This window comes from Thamnophis elegans, chromosome Z (assembly GCF_009769535.1).
Source record: "Thamnophis elegans isolate rThaEle1 chromosome Z, rThaEle1.pri, whole genome shotgun sequence".
Taxonomy (NCBI): Eukaryota; Metazoa; Chordata; class Lepidosauria; order Squamata; family Colubridae; genus Thamnophis; species Thamnophis elegans.
Window position 1 is genome coordinate 54,536,065 of NC_045558.1, and position 15,594 is coordinate 54,551,658.

Genomic DNA, 15,594 nt, shown 5'->3' on the forward strand with positions numbered 1-15,594 from the left:
TGAGGGATATAAACCAGACTGGAAAAAATGGATCGATTATATACAAAATAAATATGGGACTAAGAAATTCCAGATAGCCTATGCTTAAGATCAGGAATGATTTAAATTGTTTAAAGTTAATTTAGCAAGGAGGAGCTAAGTTCAACACAAAGATGTTATTAATTTCTTCTTTTTTCCCCCTCAATATATCTTAGACTGTGTTTGTTAAATATCTATACCGTGTATGGGTTCTGGGAAGTCGGGGGGGAGGAGGTTGTGGGGGCTCGGAGGGGAGGGTGGGAAGTATATTAGGCCTGATGAGGGGTGTTAGATTTTAAAGTAATATGATTGCACATGTATACTGTCTTCTCTTACAACATATTGTCTATGTAATAGCATACATGTGATTATATGTTATAAAAATGGAAAATAAAAGTTTGTTGAAAAAAAGAAGAAGTGATAGTGTCTCATTTGTTGGATTGCTTAAACATAGATGATCTTGTTTAACCATAGCTAATCGTGTGTGTGTGAGAGAGATCCAGGTACAAATAATCAAGATTTACAATATTCATTAATTAACATTAATTCTGTAGTGTTAAAATATTAAACATAATAATCATATTTGCTTCTTTCTCTTAAGCTATCTTCTTTATTTCACTAATCTTTTTCTTTTGTTTTCCTGTTCCTAACTTCCATTTTTGTTGTCTAACCATTGATAAGTCCCATGTCATGTAATATTCAGTTTATTATTTCTCCTTAATTGCTAACATTAGTTTATTCCAGTGATGGGTTTCAAAAATTTTCATTACCGATTTGGTGGCTAGGTGGGGGGCATGTGACTGAGTGGGCATGGCCAACTTGATGTCCCTCATGCCCATGCCCAGTTACATGACCCCCCCCTACCAAGCCACACCCACAGGAAAAGGTAGGAAAAGTTTGGAATTTGTACCTATCTATCCTACACTCCCTTTGCCAGTTGGCCCTATTTCCCGTCCTTTAGCAGCCCCAGCCCTAGCCGCACTTCCTCCTCCAGCACCACCTCTTTGTTTGGGCTGCTTACCTTCCGCAGTGGCTGGTCCATACTCTGGAAGGCAAGCTGACTGGAGTTTTCAGCAGTCCCAGTCAGCCTCCGCTGCTGGGAAGCGGCTGGCAGGCAAAGAAGCCTCCCTCTTTGAGAGCTACTTTGTGGATGGCTATCAGCTGCCAAAAAGTACTATAGGTCGGCAAAAAAGCTGCTGCGGTCACCATGTTCTTCGTTCATATAAATCCCATTGCCTTGCAAGTCCAGTCTGTGGCCTATTTGGAACCAAGCCAAATGAGCAGTGGGCTGGTGTGCATTTTTATGCAGCTCGTGTGAGCGGCAGGCTGGTGTGCATGCACAAATGCATGCACACAGCTCAGCTATATGTACATGCTTGTGTGCCCCAGCCCACCTCTCGCTCAGGTTCAGCTGCTTGTGCATGTATGTGCACGTTGGCCCACTGCTCATGCAGCTTGGTTCCCTTCTCCCATCCCAGCCAAGCCAGAAAGGTTGAGCACTACTATTTTGGATTGTGTGGATTTATTTTTTAAAAAAATCTTATCCTATTTTATAATTTTGTTTTAGTTTTTCAATAATTTAAACAAACTGTAAATCACTCAAAAATCTATATATATTTTAAATAATCAAGTAGCTAGCAAATACAACTTATTAGCACTAAGAAATATAAACTATTGTGATATCAACAATTTATTATGATTGTGACATGTTTCATGAGTACAATACTTTTAAATTATGGTCACGCACAGAATTATTGCAGAGTTGTTTGCTCGATGAATAGTCTTTTGAAGCAAGTAAAACTAAGCAAATACATGCATGCTCAGAATTGGTAGTTATATACTTAGTGGTAACATTGCAGTTAAAGTAAAATTAGTTCTTGTAATCTTCAAAGTGATACTATAATTTGATGGCTTTCTGTATGATGCTGATGCTTAATTAGGGAGCTGTTACTTCTAATGATTTTTTTTCTCCAAACACTGTAAATCCAATGTACATAAAATGATATCTCATATTCTTGATAAATGTGATTTTTTAAAATTGCTGCCAAGAGATAAAAAATGGAAAATGGAGTTTGAAGGTAAGTAAGAAACTAGTGTTGAATAATTGGCCCAACTCAGAAAATATTCATAATAGAAAATACCTCTTCATGGAAATTACTCAAATTACTTAGAAACTAAATTTTTAATCTTTTAAAATATATTCCTAGTTCAGCAATTAATCAGCCTCAGGAATTTAAACAAAATTTGACAGGTAGATGACTGCAAGCAGTATATAGTTTTTTTCTTTGACATACATAAGTGCTTAGGAAAAAGTGTATTGTCTAGGTCAATTTATACACAATACTGATAATAATAATGCTATTTAGGTATACATAGTAATAATCTTTCAACTTCTAACATTTACATATATATAGTAATTATAATAATTATATTATGTAGCAATATACTCTTTGAAAGGGAGAGGAAGAGCCTGAAACCTCCACAGAGCGTATCCTCAGCTGGCGGATTGGGGACACCTATCCAGTATAGCTTTTATGCTATAATGGTGATGTTGGAGGGAATCAAATACCTCCCGTGGACCAAAGGCCTGGTGAGTGGCAGCTGGCTCATCAGTATCGATGGAAGGCAGAGACCTCATTGGCCAGAACAGTTTCAGAAGAATAGCACACGGTGTGGTGGCAGTCATTTGAACAGTGTGTGTATCACGGTGTAGAAAGGGAGGACTACACTGTATATTTGCTAGGAAAATCATATTAATGGTGCCAAAACCTAACAATGGCCTCAAGTACAGGAGCCCCTTAAATGGGGCAGAGGTGCTAAGAATCTAACCCAAAAGTACGAATTGGAACCTGGAACCTGAGAAGCCTATATGAATCTGGGAAAACACCCAATACTATCCAAGAAATGTTCAAATACAATATCTCTACACTGGGAGTGAGTGAAATGCACTGGCCTGAAAATGGAATGTATAGAATAGGATATTATAGTATCTACTACTCTGGTGAAAATAGTAAACCTCATCGAAATGAAATAGCTATAATAGTAAACGACCTTGTAAATAAATGCATCAAGTCCTTTATTCCTGTATCTGATAGAGTGATGATGATTCAAATAAATAGTACTCCAATAAATATAAATGTTATACAAATTTACGCTCCCACAGCTGACAGAGAAGTTTTACAAAAATATAACCAGTGTATAGAAACCCCTAAAAGTAATGATATCACAATACTCATGGGGGACTTCAATGCAAACTCATGGATGAAAGACTCTCTTATAAAAATAAAAACAAGAAAAATACAATGAATTGCAGAGAGCAATTAGAAGAAAAATTCGACTAGCAAAAAAAAAGTGGTTTGCAAAAAGATGCAAAAAAAAAAAGAGACAGAGAACATTTCATAATAATTTCAATTTACACAAAAAAAGTGAAAGCAGCAGGTGTCTACAAAAAGAAAACCAATAACTTAGTTGTCAAAGAGGGGGAAATCATCTTGGATGAGGATGAAAAACTAAAAAGATGGAAGGAATATATTGAAGAACTTTTTGAGGACACTAGGGATGATATTGATATGGGAAGTATAACAACTAGACCAAACATCACTATGGAGGAGATTGAACACACAATAAAAATAACAAAAACAAGAAAAGCTACAGGACCTGATGATATCCCTGTAAAAAATTTAAAATTGCTTGAAGACAATAGGAAAAAATTTTTATTGCAGCTCTTCAATCAAATATATGAAACAGGAAAGATACTAAATGATTGGCTAAAATCAACTTTTGTTGCAATCCCACCCCCAAATAAATGCAAAGATATGTACCGAATACAGAATAAGCTTAATGAGCCATGCCCTGAAAATATTCCTGAGAATAAATCAATATTCAACAAAATTGAGGAGTGTTTAGTAACACACAATTTGGTTTCAGAAACAATCTTGGTACACAACATGCCCTATTCAGCATTCAAGTTCTTGTACAGCGCTGTAGAGATGTCAATCAGTGTTTATATGTACTTCATCGATTTTGAAAAAACATTTGATAAAATAAGACACAGCAAACTACTACAAATCGTGGAACAAGTGGGACTAGATGACAAAGACATCCGAATCATAAATAATCTATATTGGTATCAGGTAGCAAATGTGAGACTAGGCCAAAAATACTCAGATGATGTAGAAATATGAAGAGTGGTCAGACAGGACTGTCTCCACTGTTGTTTAATATCTACTCTGAGTCAATTTTCAATGAAGCACTGGAAAACATTGATGCTGTCCTTAAATAAATGGTGTTCAGATCAACAATTTAAGATATGCTGATGATACAGTTCTGCTTGCCAGTAAGCATGAAGACCTTCAGCTTCTTATCAATAAGAGTCTCAGAAATATCTGAAAAATACGGTTTGAAGCTTAACACTTCAAAAACCAAGATCATGGTCATCAGCAAACAACCCATTAATTTACCACTCATAAATTCCAAAAGGATACCACTAGAAAAAGTTGACAGGATCAGGTACCTCGGTTTTAATTTACATGAAAGCTGGGACGTGATCAGTGAAGTAAAGACAAGGACAGAGAACGCTCAAACAGCATTCTTCAAAATGAAAAAGGTCTTCTGCAGTCACGACATAAGCCTAAGACTGAAAATCAGGCTTGTCAGATGTTACATCTTTTCTATCCTGCTCTACAGAGTACAGAGTTGGTCTCTGACAGAAAACCACTTGAAGAAAATAGAAGCATTTGAAACGTGGATTTACAGATGGCTGTTACGTATAAGCTGGGTTGACAAAATAAGCCACCTGGGTAAGCAAAGGGAAATCATCAAAGCTATTAAAAAGCTAAAGTTAGGATATTCTAGACATGTGATGTGATATCCAAAAAAATACAGCATATGAGGTTCAGGCAGAAGGCAAATGAGGTCCAGGCAGGAGAACATAGTGGCTTCAAAATCTAAGGGACTGGTTTGGACAAAACTCAGCAGCACTTTTTCATACGACTGTTGACAAAAATAGGATTGCCACCATGATCGCCAACATCCAATGACGGATATGGCACAAGAAGCAGAAGCAGTATGCATAATAATATTTTCCCAATTTCTAATCTCTACCTCTTATTTTCTAACACTTAAATCAAATCCCATATTAAGAAGTATACTGTATCTATCTATCATCTCTTGCCCTTTTTAGTATTTTAACTCTTAATGACTTTTTGACAAATCTCCCATGCTCCTCCCTTGGAACCTTGTATCCGCTTACATCACTCATATTTAATCTGTCTCTACATCTACCTCTCGCTGTCGAAGCTCTAGAGCACCCATCCATAATTATTTCATCAGTTCTGGGAGATCTTTCTCTTTTTCCTCTATATTTTGATCTCTTAAAGAGCAATCTACCTGTTCCATTTCAAGAATTTTTACTCTGTTTCATATCTTTATGTTTATGTCATTTGTTGATTTATCTCCTCTATTCTTCCCTGTTCTCCTTCTAATTTCTCCTCTATTTTCTGATTTTTTTGTTCATTTTTGATTGTCATTTGCTGAGGGATTCCTAGTCTCACATCTGTATTATGCATCAGTTTCTTCATCAACCTATGGTTCCTTGTCATAGCTTCCTGAATACATTGAAGCTTCAATAGTATTTCTTTTTGAAATGTATGTTTTTCCCTGTTGCTTTATTTTAATAGGCCAAAAGTTACTCAATAATCCACCAATATTCCAATTGTCCAGAACACCAAATAGCCAATATTAGAAGAATTTGCTCAATCCCGAACTGTTCCTCAGAATCCACAATTTTTTTAGTTCTCAAAATCTGCCCATTTACTCCCTGTGAGTTATCCAAAGTTGTAAAAAATGGAAGTTTTCTTCTTTTGCCTCATAAGATGTTCTATCAAACAATATTTATAATCCAGAATGGCCCACTAAATTTCCCGATGTCTCATTAAACCACCATTTGACCAAGTCAAATGTTCAGTTTTGAGGACAATTCCTATTGTTTATAATCCGCACTACTTTGAAGAGCTTCAAAAGGCTCACCAGTTACTCCCAAACAACCAGAAAGCAAATAGACATAAAATGAAAAACAAAAAGACAGTCTCTCAGGTGTTGTTTGCTTTCACTTTGTTTCCCTTCTTATCAATTCTGGCTTCCCATCAAGGCCTTTTTCAACCATGTAGTAGTATAGTATCTTTATTCACTAGTAGGTGGCATCCACGCTCTAAGTTCCAGCATTAAAAAGAAGCAGAAGATACAACAGCTGTTTGTCAAATGATCAAAAGGTCCATTTTTAAAATACAATTTCTTCCAGTAGTCACATATTAACAGCAAATTAAAATCATTTTTCACAGTAGTACAAGTTCCAGTCCGGTCTTTCTATATTTTAAAACTTCATTGTCTTCCATTTAAATTTCATTTATCTTTTGGGTCTATAATCTCCATGTGCTAACTCGCACCTTTCCCAGTGCTTTGGAGAGTCTTTCAAAAATTCTTTTTTACTTGGGGTTGAATTTCTAATACAGTAGTTTAAAATCGTTTCATCCAGTTCCAATGCTCTGTTCACAAACTGCTCCAGCTCATTAGTATTTCTTCTTTGGTTGTCCAGCTTCGGTGCGGCCTTAATAGCTGTGTCTCTTCTTTGTTGGTTGGGAGGGTGCCTTGGATCAAGTGGCAGAGCGTGATCAGCAGGGTGTCCCTCCTTTCTTTGTCACCCCTCTGGGGTGACTTTAGCCCGTTAAGGCCTCCTAACGAAAAAGGATTGGCCGGGATTTGCGGAGCCACACTACTCACAATTGTCTTGCTGTGACACCAAATCGGATGTCTAACAGAATTGTTAGCCGGCTAGATAATAATTGGAAAATATTTTCCATGCTGGGAGAATGCTACATGAAGAGAATGCAGCGCAATGGGAAAAGTCACTGGTCTATTCTTCAAAAACGGTTGGTCTCTGATTTCTATTAAGGCAAGTCATTCAACTTCAAGCTCAGAAATAGGGCATAATGGATTGCAACATGAGCCAGAGAAACAAGGGCAATTTCATTCTATTAGATTGAAGTTGCTAACCCAAAGCTTAAAAAAAAAACCTTCGTGTGGCATTACTGGCCTCTCTCAGCAAAACATGCATATTTCCACCCTTCACCTCCACTTTATTATAAAAGTGCCCCTTTCAAAATTCGTGTGTATAAGGGCATGAACGCAGGCCCGCGTCACTTTTTCAGTCCAACTCTTTTCTCGCCTTAAGTGAGGGCAAACAGCGCAGGGCTGAGGGGATCTCCCCGCCTTATGAAGAAGTACACAGCAGTAACCTTTGTTGCGTTTAAAGGCCAATGCGCTGCGAGCGGATGCCTCTCCGGATACCACGTCCGTCCTGACCCCAGGAACTTCTCCGAGCCCTTTTACCTCGCCCCCGCCTCCTCCTTTCGTGAGGGGCATGGCGAGGAGGTCGAAGGAAAAGGAGCGCTAGTCGACAACCACGGCGCCAAGGAAATGCACTCCGACAACTGGGTCTGTCGGGCGGCGCCTGGTTCTTCCCTCGCGCATGCGTACCTCCGCTCCGGGTTCAGCGTTCTCCAGAGGATCTGCCTCACGCTCTCTTTTAAGCCCTTCCGCTCCGTTCCCGCGGCTGGTAGCGGAAGTGAACCTAGCTCAGAGAAGAAGACCGAAAAAACCCGATTCGGGAAGGAAAAGTGGGGATGCGCTTGGATTGCGTTGCTGCTGCTGCAGTGGCGAGGAGTCCGAGCCGAGGAAGTGAAAAAAGAATCTTTCCCCAAGCAGGGCGGCCGACAATTTGGAAGAGGGAGGCACAAGGTGAGTTCTCAGGCGGAGCAGGGATGGGGCAAATGAAGAATGACCTACAAGAGGAGGGGCGGGTGCCAGTGGCTCCTCCTTTCTTCTGGTGAAAGAAACTGGGAGCCTCGCGAGAAATCTCGGTGCATCCCCGCAGCTTTTCTACTTTTCTCTTTAGAAAATTTCCCTTCTCAGCAGACTTCACGTCCGCCTTCCAGGTGGGTGTCCGGGCTGAGCCAGCCCCTACCAACTAGCAGGAGACCGAGTAGCTGGCAGTCTCTGGGAATGGTTGGAGGAGAGCGGGTGACAGATGTCAAGCAAGGAAAGCTATCCCGAGGAGCCCTCAGGAAAAGGGATAAGGATCTTGGCGATTCTCTCCGCGCTCCCGAGAAGGCTTGGGATTCAGCCGGTAGAGGTCCCCGTGGGTGGTTCTCCGAAGAGCCTTTCTCTTTGTAGAGCTGCTGGGTTACAGAGCGTTTCCTTTTGAAACCTTGGGGGAGGGTGGAGCTTCCTGTCCTTCCTGGAGCCTTCCTGAGAAAGAATTGCCAGGATAAGCAGCAGCGTTTTTGTTTCCTATGTCTTTATCTCCCCTTTCTTTTGCTAGCGTTTCATCACTTACCCTGTTCTCACCGATGTTGCTGTGTTTGAGGTCAGTGGGAACAAACCACCTTCCTGGAATATAGGGGTCTCTCAGCACTTTTCTGCTCAATCACAACCATTGGGCTGCTTGTTGCTGTCATTAAAGTCTTTGTAGCCATCAACCCAAGTGCGGTTTCAATGGGAAAATGAAGGTAAATATTTTGGGGATGGAGTTTATTTGGGGATTGTTGGGGAAAACAGTATAACTGCCTTAAAGAAACAAAAGCACAGCAATTACATTTTGTTTAAACTGCCTTCAGGTGTAATTGAGACATAAGCTTGATATAGACTCTATATAGTGTTGGACAAAAGTTGTGTAGACTATTGGATCTCTGTTTTGCAGTAGTTCTGCCTTAAATTCATAAAACCTAGTGTTTTGTCTGAACCATAGTCTGATTTTATAGTTTCTTTTGTTGTGGTTTATTTAAAATAATCAAGTGCGATCAGTTTTAGATCACATCTAGTGATTGGTTAGGAAAAGATTAAATATTTCTGTTATATATTTGTTGTCCAAGTAAAGTTTGAATATGATTAAATTCTATTTAAATTAATTAAAATCTTCATATATTTTGAATTCCAGTCTCAAAATTTTGAAAATAGAAATTGAGTTTTTCTTTTCTGTATCAAACCTAGCTCATTAGAAATTCTTTGCCAAAGTGTATTATTCTCAGCTTGTATATCTGTTCCTTTCTTTATCTGGAAATTCTTGAGGAACTCAAAATGTTAAAATAAACAGCTTTTTCAATAAAATTGAAAATAAAATGTTAAAATAAACAGCTTTTTCAATAAAATTGAAAATAATTATATGGGAATAACATCTAACTGTTTGAAATTGCTGTCTTCTCACTGATCTTATGGCTGATTCTATACTAATTGGTTTAGTGCAACCAAGTTCCAGAAATGCCAGCTATCTTCATTTATCATAATTAGTCTAATATTAATAAGAAAATAACTAATTTGTATTTTAATAATGCCACCAAATTAATATGAAAGTTCACATTAAAGGAAGGATTAACCCTGTCCCCTTCAGATCCACCATACTAATTAAATTGGCTGTCCCTGTATTCTAGCTACATTTCATTTAGGATATGTTGGGGGCATATTATGTAGTTTAACTCTGGCTGCAATCTGATGCATAGTTATTTGGTAGTAATGCTTATTGTAGAAAATTTTTCTATTTTTATAATTTGTTTATTGAAATAAATTATCTTGCTTGAACAAAGTTGAAACACAGTTGCTTTAAAGAGAAAGATCAACTCTATAATTAAAGTTATGAAATACATAGTAATTACAGAATAATGCAAAGTTTTTCAACCTGATTCTCTAGATATTTTTCACCATATTTTCAGTCTGATCCATTCAGCATGACTAATTATTAGAAATGAGTTTTACTAAAACATTCAGAGAAACTGACACAACAGAAGTGTTGCGTGTTTATATTTAAAGCACCTGATAACATTTACACTAAATTGCATTATATATATATTTTAAAAAACTATGAATAGCTCTAGCTTTCTTAAACAGATTTAGCTTCCCACTCAGTCTAATAATAGTGCTACAGTAGGTAGCCAACAGTAAGCATACATATACATTTTAGTAAATATGTTTCCATCTCTTACTATTCTCTTACTATTCTGTAATTTTAGCAACGTTTTTATTGCTATCTAGGCCAGATCTGGGCATCCAGCCCTTTAGTTGTTCCTGTCTAGACTGCAGAGTGTCAGCGGTGGGGGCAGGAGTGAAGCATTGGGGGGCAGGGCGGTGGGGCAGCAGGGTATATATGGTATATGGCCTCTGGGGAAAATTAATTGCCTACCCCTGATCTAGTCTCTTTAAAAAAGCAGAATAAATAAATGGAATAAGAACTTTTATTCTTGATAATTAAAAAATGAATTAGCCAAAAGATTTATATGTATCTGTAAACATAAACATCTAAGAATTATTTCCTACAACAACAAAATAATTTATGTAACTACCATACAAATTAGTAAGTAGCTATCACTCATAACAATTTATGATTTTCCCCATCTACAATTGATTTATGAAATTTAATTGTTTATATAAGACCCAGTTCAGCTTCTGAATGTATAATTCACACAAAAACTCTGTCTCTTCATATGAAGCATTAAATTTAATTGTTACAGTTTCCCTAGCCTATAATACTTACAAATATGGACAAAATAAGAAGACTCTCAAAGGCAGAAATGCCATAATAATAACAGTAACAACAACAACAATACGATCCCTAGTCAGTGTAAACAGCTTAATTTATTTTATAATCTGCTGTTTTATTTTTTATTTATTTATTTTATTTATTTTATTATTTTTAGTATTGATTGCATCACAAAAAGTGATACGGAATTCTGTACATGTTGGTTTCTTGGTATTTTTGTAATTTTTTAAAACACGTATTTGGAATGTAGATAGGTCTCTTCACCACTGAAGGTTCATATTTGGACACAGACCGAATATATAGCAACTAAGGCAGTTTAGAGAACTGCTGTATAATATTGCTCTTGGATCAATGACATTCCTAGATAGATGAAATGATCTAGAAAGGAATATATATCATGATATATGAGCATTTGTATGTATAATTAATATTGAATAAGATTATTTGTTGTATTAGAACAATGTAATTTTATGTATGATATGATTTGTACTATGAAATTATAGAATTACAGTTTGCCAGTACAATTATAAAAAATAGGACATGCATTAGAAAAAGCAAATTTAATTTGAGAAGATAATATATTTTATATAAAGGATTTCTTTTAAGGTAATTTTGATAAGGAGTAGCTATACTTATTGCATACATTGTGCAGATTAGCATTTATTGATCTTTTATCCTGTATATATAGTATTGAATACATCGGCTTCTATGAGAGAATAAGAATTGCAAACTCATAATGCAAACTCTGGATTTTTGTATGTGCAATCTGATACAAAACACATATAAAAGAAAAGATGCAAAGCTGTTGTTTGATCACAATGCATATTTTGTTATCTTGATGAAATCTTAGTTTGCTGTGGATGCCTCTGAATGAAAATCTGATTGGATCTGTCACCTGAAGGGTTAATTTATTGATTACGTGAAGTTTAACTTTTTGTTGCATAGTTTAACATCTCATGTGGTTTGCTAAGCTGCTTTAATAATCTTTAAAGATATGATTGTCTCATCTGATAATCTAATTCGCCTATAACATTTAATTAATGAAAGAATAGAAATTGACTTTTCAAAGCTCCACTTAATGAACTTTTCTTGTTCATTGAATCAGAATGAACAAAACTTCATTTACAGTTGTTGGAAAATGGCAATATTTTCATTTTTCTGGAATGTGAGCACATTTTCTACTGTTAGATAAGGAGGCCTTTCTTTTCTTTAGAAGCATACAGGTAATCCTCGACTTATGAGTACAATTTTGCCCAAAATTTCTGTTGTTAAGTGAGGCATTTGTTCAATGACTTTTGCCTGATTTTACAACCTTTCTTGCTACAGCTGTTAAGTGAATCACTGCAGTTGTTAAGCTGGTAACGTGATTGTAAAGTGAAACTGGCTTAATCATCAACTTTGCTTGTCATAAAGTTACAAAAAGTAATCACATGACTTTGGTACTCAGCAATGGTCTTAAATATGAACCAATTGCCAAGCATGTGAGGTCATGGGGAGGCTGCAAAGGATGTAATTAAAAAATGGTCATGTCAGTTTTTTCAGTGGCATCATAACTTTGAACAGTCACTAAATAAACTTATAAGATGAGGACTGTCTGCATATGTTTGAACGTCAGCCATTTCTGCTGATACTTGTTTACAATATTTATCTGGTGGTATATGTCTATAGTGGGCACTCTGCAGCCTACATACACTCCTCTTAAAGCACACTAATATCACATTGCCAACTTTGTCAACAAAATGAACAGAATCTGTACTTTTTGATATAAAAAAAACAACACAAGAAGGGTAGAAATTGATATGCTACCCTACTCCTAGGAGACTCCCATTTCTATCTTCTCAAAACCTGGGAAAAGAAGTTTGTATTTCAGCACAGAATTTGTCATATTTTTAACAAATCTTTTTTTTTATATAGCTTTATTTATAGTTTTTTCTTTAACATCCATAAATGCTTGGTGAACTGTGTATTGTTTGGGTCAATATATTTTAAACAGAGTACTACTACTACTAATATTATTTAGATAGACATAATCATAATCTTTCAACTTTTAACATTTGTGTATACATGGTAATTATAATGTATTCTATTATATATCAGTATACATAATACTATTTCCCCAGTTTCTGGGAAAACTTTCTTCTTTCTACCTCTTTTTTTCTAACCCTTAATAAGATAACCACCATATTAAAGAAGTATTCTATATCTATCCATCATCTCTTGCCCTTTTTAGAATTTCAACTCTTATTGACTTTTTGGTAAATCTTTCATGGTTTTCCCTTGGGATCTTATAACTCCTTATGTCACATTTATTTAATCTATGTATTTCAACTGCTTCAACACCTATCTCTTGCTATTTGAGAATGTCCATCCGTAGTTTTTAAATCATTTTTAAGATAACTTTTTCTTTATTCTCTTTTGTTTTGAACTCTTAGAGGATAATCTCTGTGTTGTGTTTTTAAAATAATTAGTATCTCTACCATATCTTTAACCATTTGTATCATTTTTGGATTTATCTCCTCTATTCTTTCCTCAGTTCCTTCTAATTTCTCCTCTATTTTCTGATTTTTTTGTTCATCTTTTATTATTGTTTGTGGGAGTTTTTCTAGTCTCACATCTGTATCCTGCATCAATTCCATCATCTCCCTATAATGCCTTCACATCTTCCTGAATTCATTGAAACATCAATAATATTTTTTTTTATATACCATATTTGTTTTCCCCTGTGGAAACATTTTGTAATAATTTAATGGGCTAATAGTTGCTCAATATTCCACCAAGATTCCAATATCCCTATTGCTCCAAAATGCCAATCTATATAAATAAAAATGTAATGGTTGTTTGTTCAAAATTGCTAATCTCCGAAAGTTCTTCACAGATTGCTTTGAAACGTTGTATTCGAATACGTGAATGTTTTTATATATGTATATTATATAGATGTCACACCTGTGACAGGTAAAAACATGATTTTTGTAAAAACATGCTTTTTTGAAAACCAGCGCCATCTGGTGGTCATAAAAGCAACACCTGCTATACTAAATATTTCATGGTTCCATTTCAATGTTTCCAATTGATTTATTTTCATTTTGATTTAATTATTTCATGTGACATTGCGTTGGAATTGAGCTGTGTCATTTACCATAGCGTTCATTTAGTGAGTATAGTATATTCGGAACAGTTCAGCCTCTCTCCAGCTTCGTCCTGATGGTCCCTTTATATGTGTGGCTGGGCTGCGGTCACACCCTTTCCCCTTTCCGCCCCTCTTCTGACAAGCTTTGGCCATTTCCGCCAAGGGGAGCCGAAGCCCTTCACTCTCTCCCCTCCCCTCCCACTGGGCATTTGCTGTCTGCGGCGGGGCATCACCTGCGCCATCCCTCGGCCGCCTTCCCTGCCCTTAAGCCCTGGCCAGCCCAGCAGAGCTCCAGAGGAGGCAGTGGTGGAGCGTCTCTTCAGTCTGGCAGGCCACGCGTGTTCTCCATCCCCCCTCACAGTGAGCCAGCTACGGTCTCACCAAGGCGACTCTGACAGGGTGGCGGTGTCGGTGTCAGCCTGAGGTGCAGCGAGGCTGGGGTGGTCCCTGGGTGCCCCGTGAGGCAGCACACCGAGGACCTCTAATCCTCTGAGATCCTGGACGTCTCACTCTCCCGGGCCACTGACTTGGATGAGCCCAAGCGCAGCTCCTCCGAGGAGATGCTCAACAACTTCCATGAGCCAACAGCCCCGGTGCCATCTCCCCAACCAGCCTCGCCCAGCCCAGCAGCCCCGAGTCCTGACCAATGCCAGCACCCACCTGCCGCCCCACTACGCCCAGACTGGGCTACAGCAACACGTGGCTGGGTACAGTTAGTATTAATATAATTTACACAGTCCCAGAACTGTTCCTCAAAATCCCCTAAGTTTATAGTCCTGAAAAATTTCCAATTTGTACCCTCTAGATTTTCCAAATTTTTAAGTCTTGTTTAATTTTTCTTCTCTCTTTTTTCCTTTTCATCTTGTAGAGTGTTCAACCAAATAGTCTTAATAATACAAATTTATCTACCAAATTTCCCAAATGTCTTTAATCCCCACAATCAAATGTTCATTTTCAAAGAAATTTCTTGTTAATTATAATCCACCTTGCCTTAAGAATCTTCAAAAGGTTCAATACTTGCAAGCTGCCAAAAAATCAGTAGACAGAAAGGCTTTCCTGGTTTACCTTTCCCCATTTCCTTTGTTCTCATCTTTGTTTTTCTTGCGTTATCAATTAATCAATTAACCCTCACTTGCCAAGGTCATTTCCCACCTTGTAATAGTATAATATCTTTTTTCACCAGTTGATGGCATCCCCATTCAAAGTTCCAGCATTAGACAAAGTGAAGAAAATGGCTGATTGTCAAAAAAAATCAAGGGAAGAAAACAAGATTCCTTTTTTTATATGATTTCTTCCAATAATCACACAAATTTATCCACAAATTAAATCACTTTTCACACTACTACAAGTTCTAGTCTGGGTTTTCTATATTTTAAAGTTTCATAGTTTTCCATTAAAAGTTTGTTTCACTTTTGGGTCTATAATCTTCTCTCTGTGTTAACTTGTCGCTTTCATAGTGTTTTGGAGTGTCTTTTTAAAATATTATTTTGTGTGAGTTTAGATCTCTAATATAGAAGTTGAAAGTCATCTCAACCAGTTTCAATCTTCTGTCCACAAACCTCTCCAGTTCATAATCTTCTTGTCCCAGTTGTCACAGCTTTGGTCTTGCCAAAGAGGGTTTCTTTGGAGGGTTTCTTTGAAGTGAGGAAATTGTTGTTTCCTTGCAATCTACAAAGCATCCCTCCTTTCTTCACCCCCCCCCCAGGATAGCTTTGACCCCATAGAGTCGCCTGGCAAGCAGGTATTGGCTGGATTTCATGGTTCTCTGTGGAGCACAGCTGTCCCAGGGGCAGCTGCAATGCCAGTGGCTTCAGGAGACACTGGCCAGTGGGGAGGAGTAGCTAGGCTAGTGTGAAGGCTTACC

The 15,594-nt window shown here is 37.3% G+C and overlaps 1 protein-coding gene across 7 annotated transcripts in view; it reads left to right on the forward strand.

Moving 5' to 3' along the window:
* Positions 1-5,037: 5,037 nt before the first annotated feature.
* Positions 5,038-15,594, forward strand: part of ATP2C1 (ATPase secretory pathway Ca2+ transporting 1) — an 87,269-nt gene continuing 76,712 nt past the window's right edge. Inside the window, exons 1-3 of one of the 7 annotated variants that reach the window (XM_032237094.1) lie at positions 7,727-7,812; positions 7,970-8,009; positions 8,396-8,582. In XM_032237094.1, the coding sequence (XP_032092985.1) occupies positions 8,577-8,582 (6 nt within the window). In that variant the 5' untranslated portion in view covers positions 7,727-7,812; positions 7,970-8,009; positions 8,396-8,576. Of the gene's footprint in view, positions 7,813-7,846; positions 8,010-8,395; positions 8,583-15,594 lie in introns of those variants that run through there. The other 6 variants (XM_032237097.1, XM_032237090.1, XM_032237093.1 and 3 more) reach the window with 6 other exon arrangements.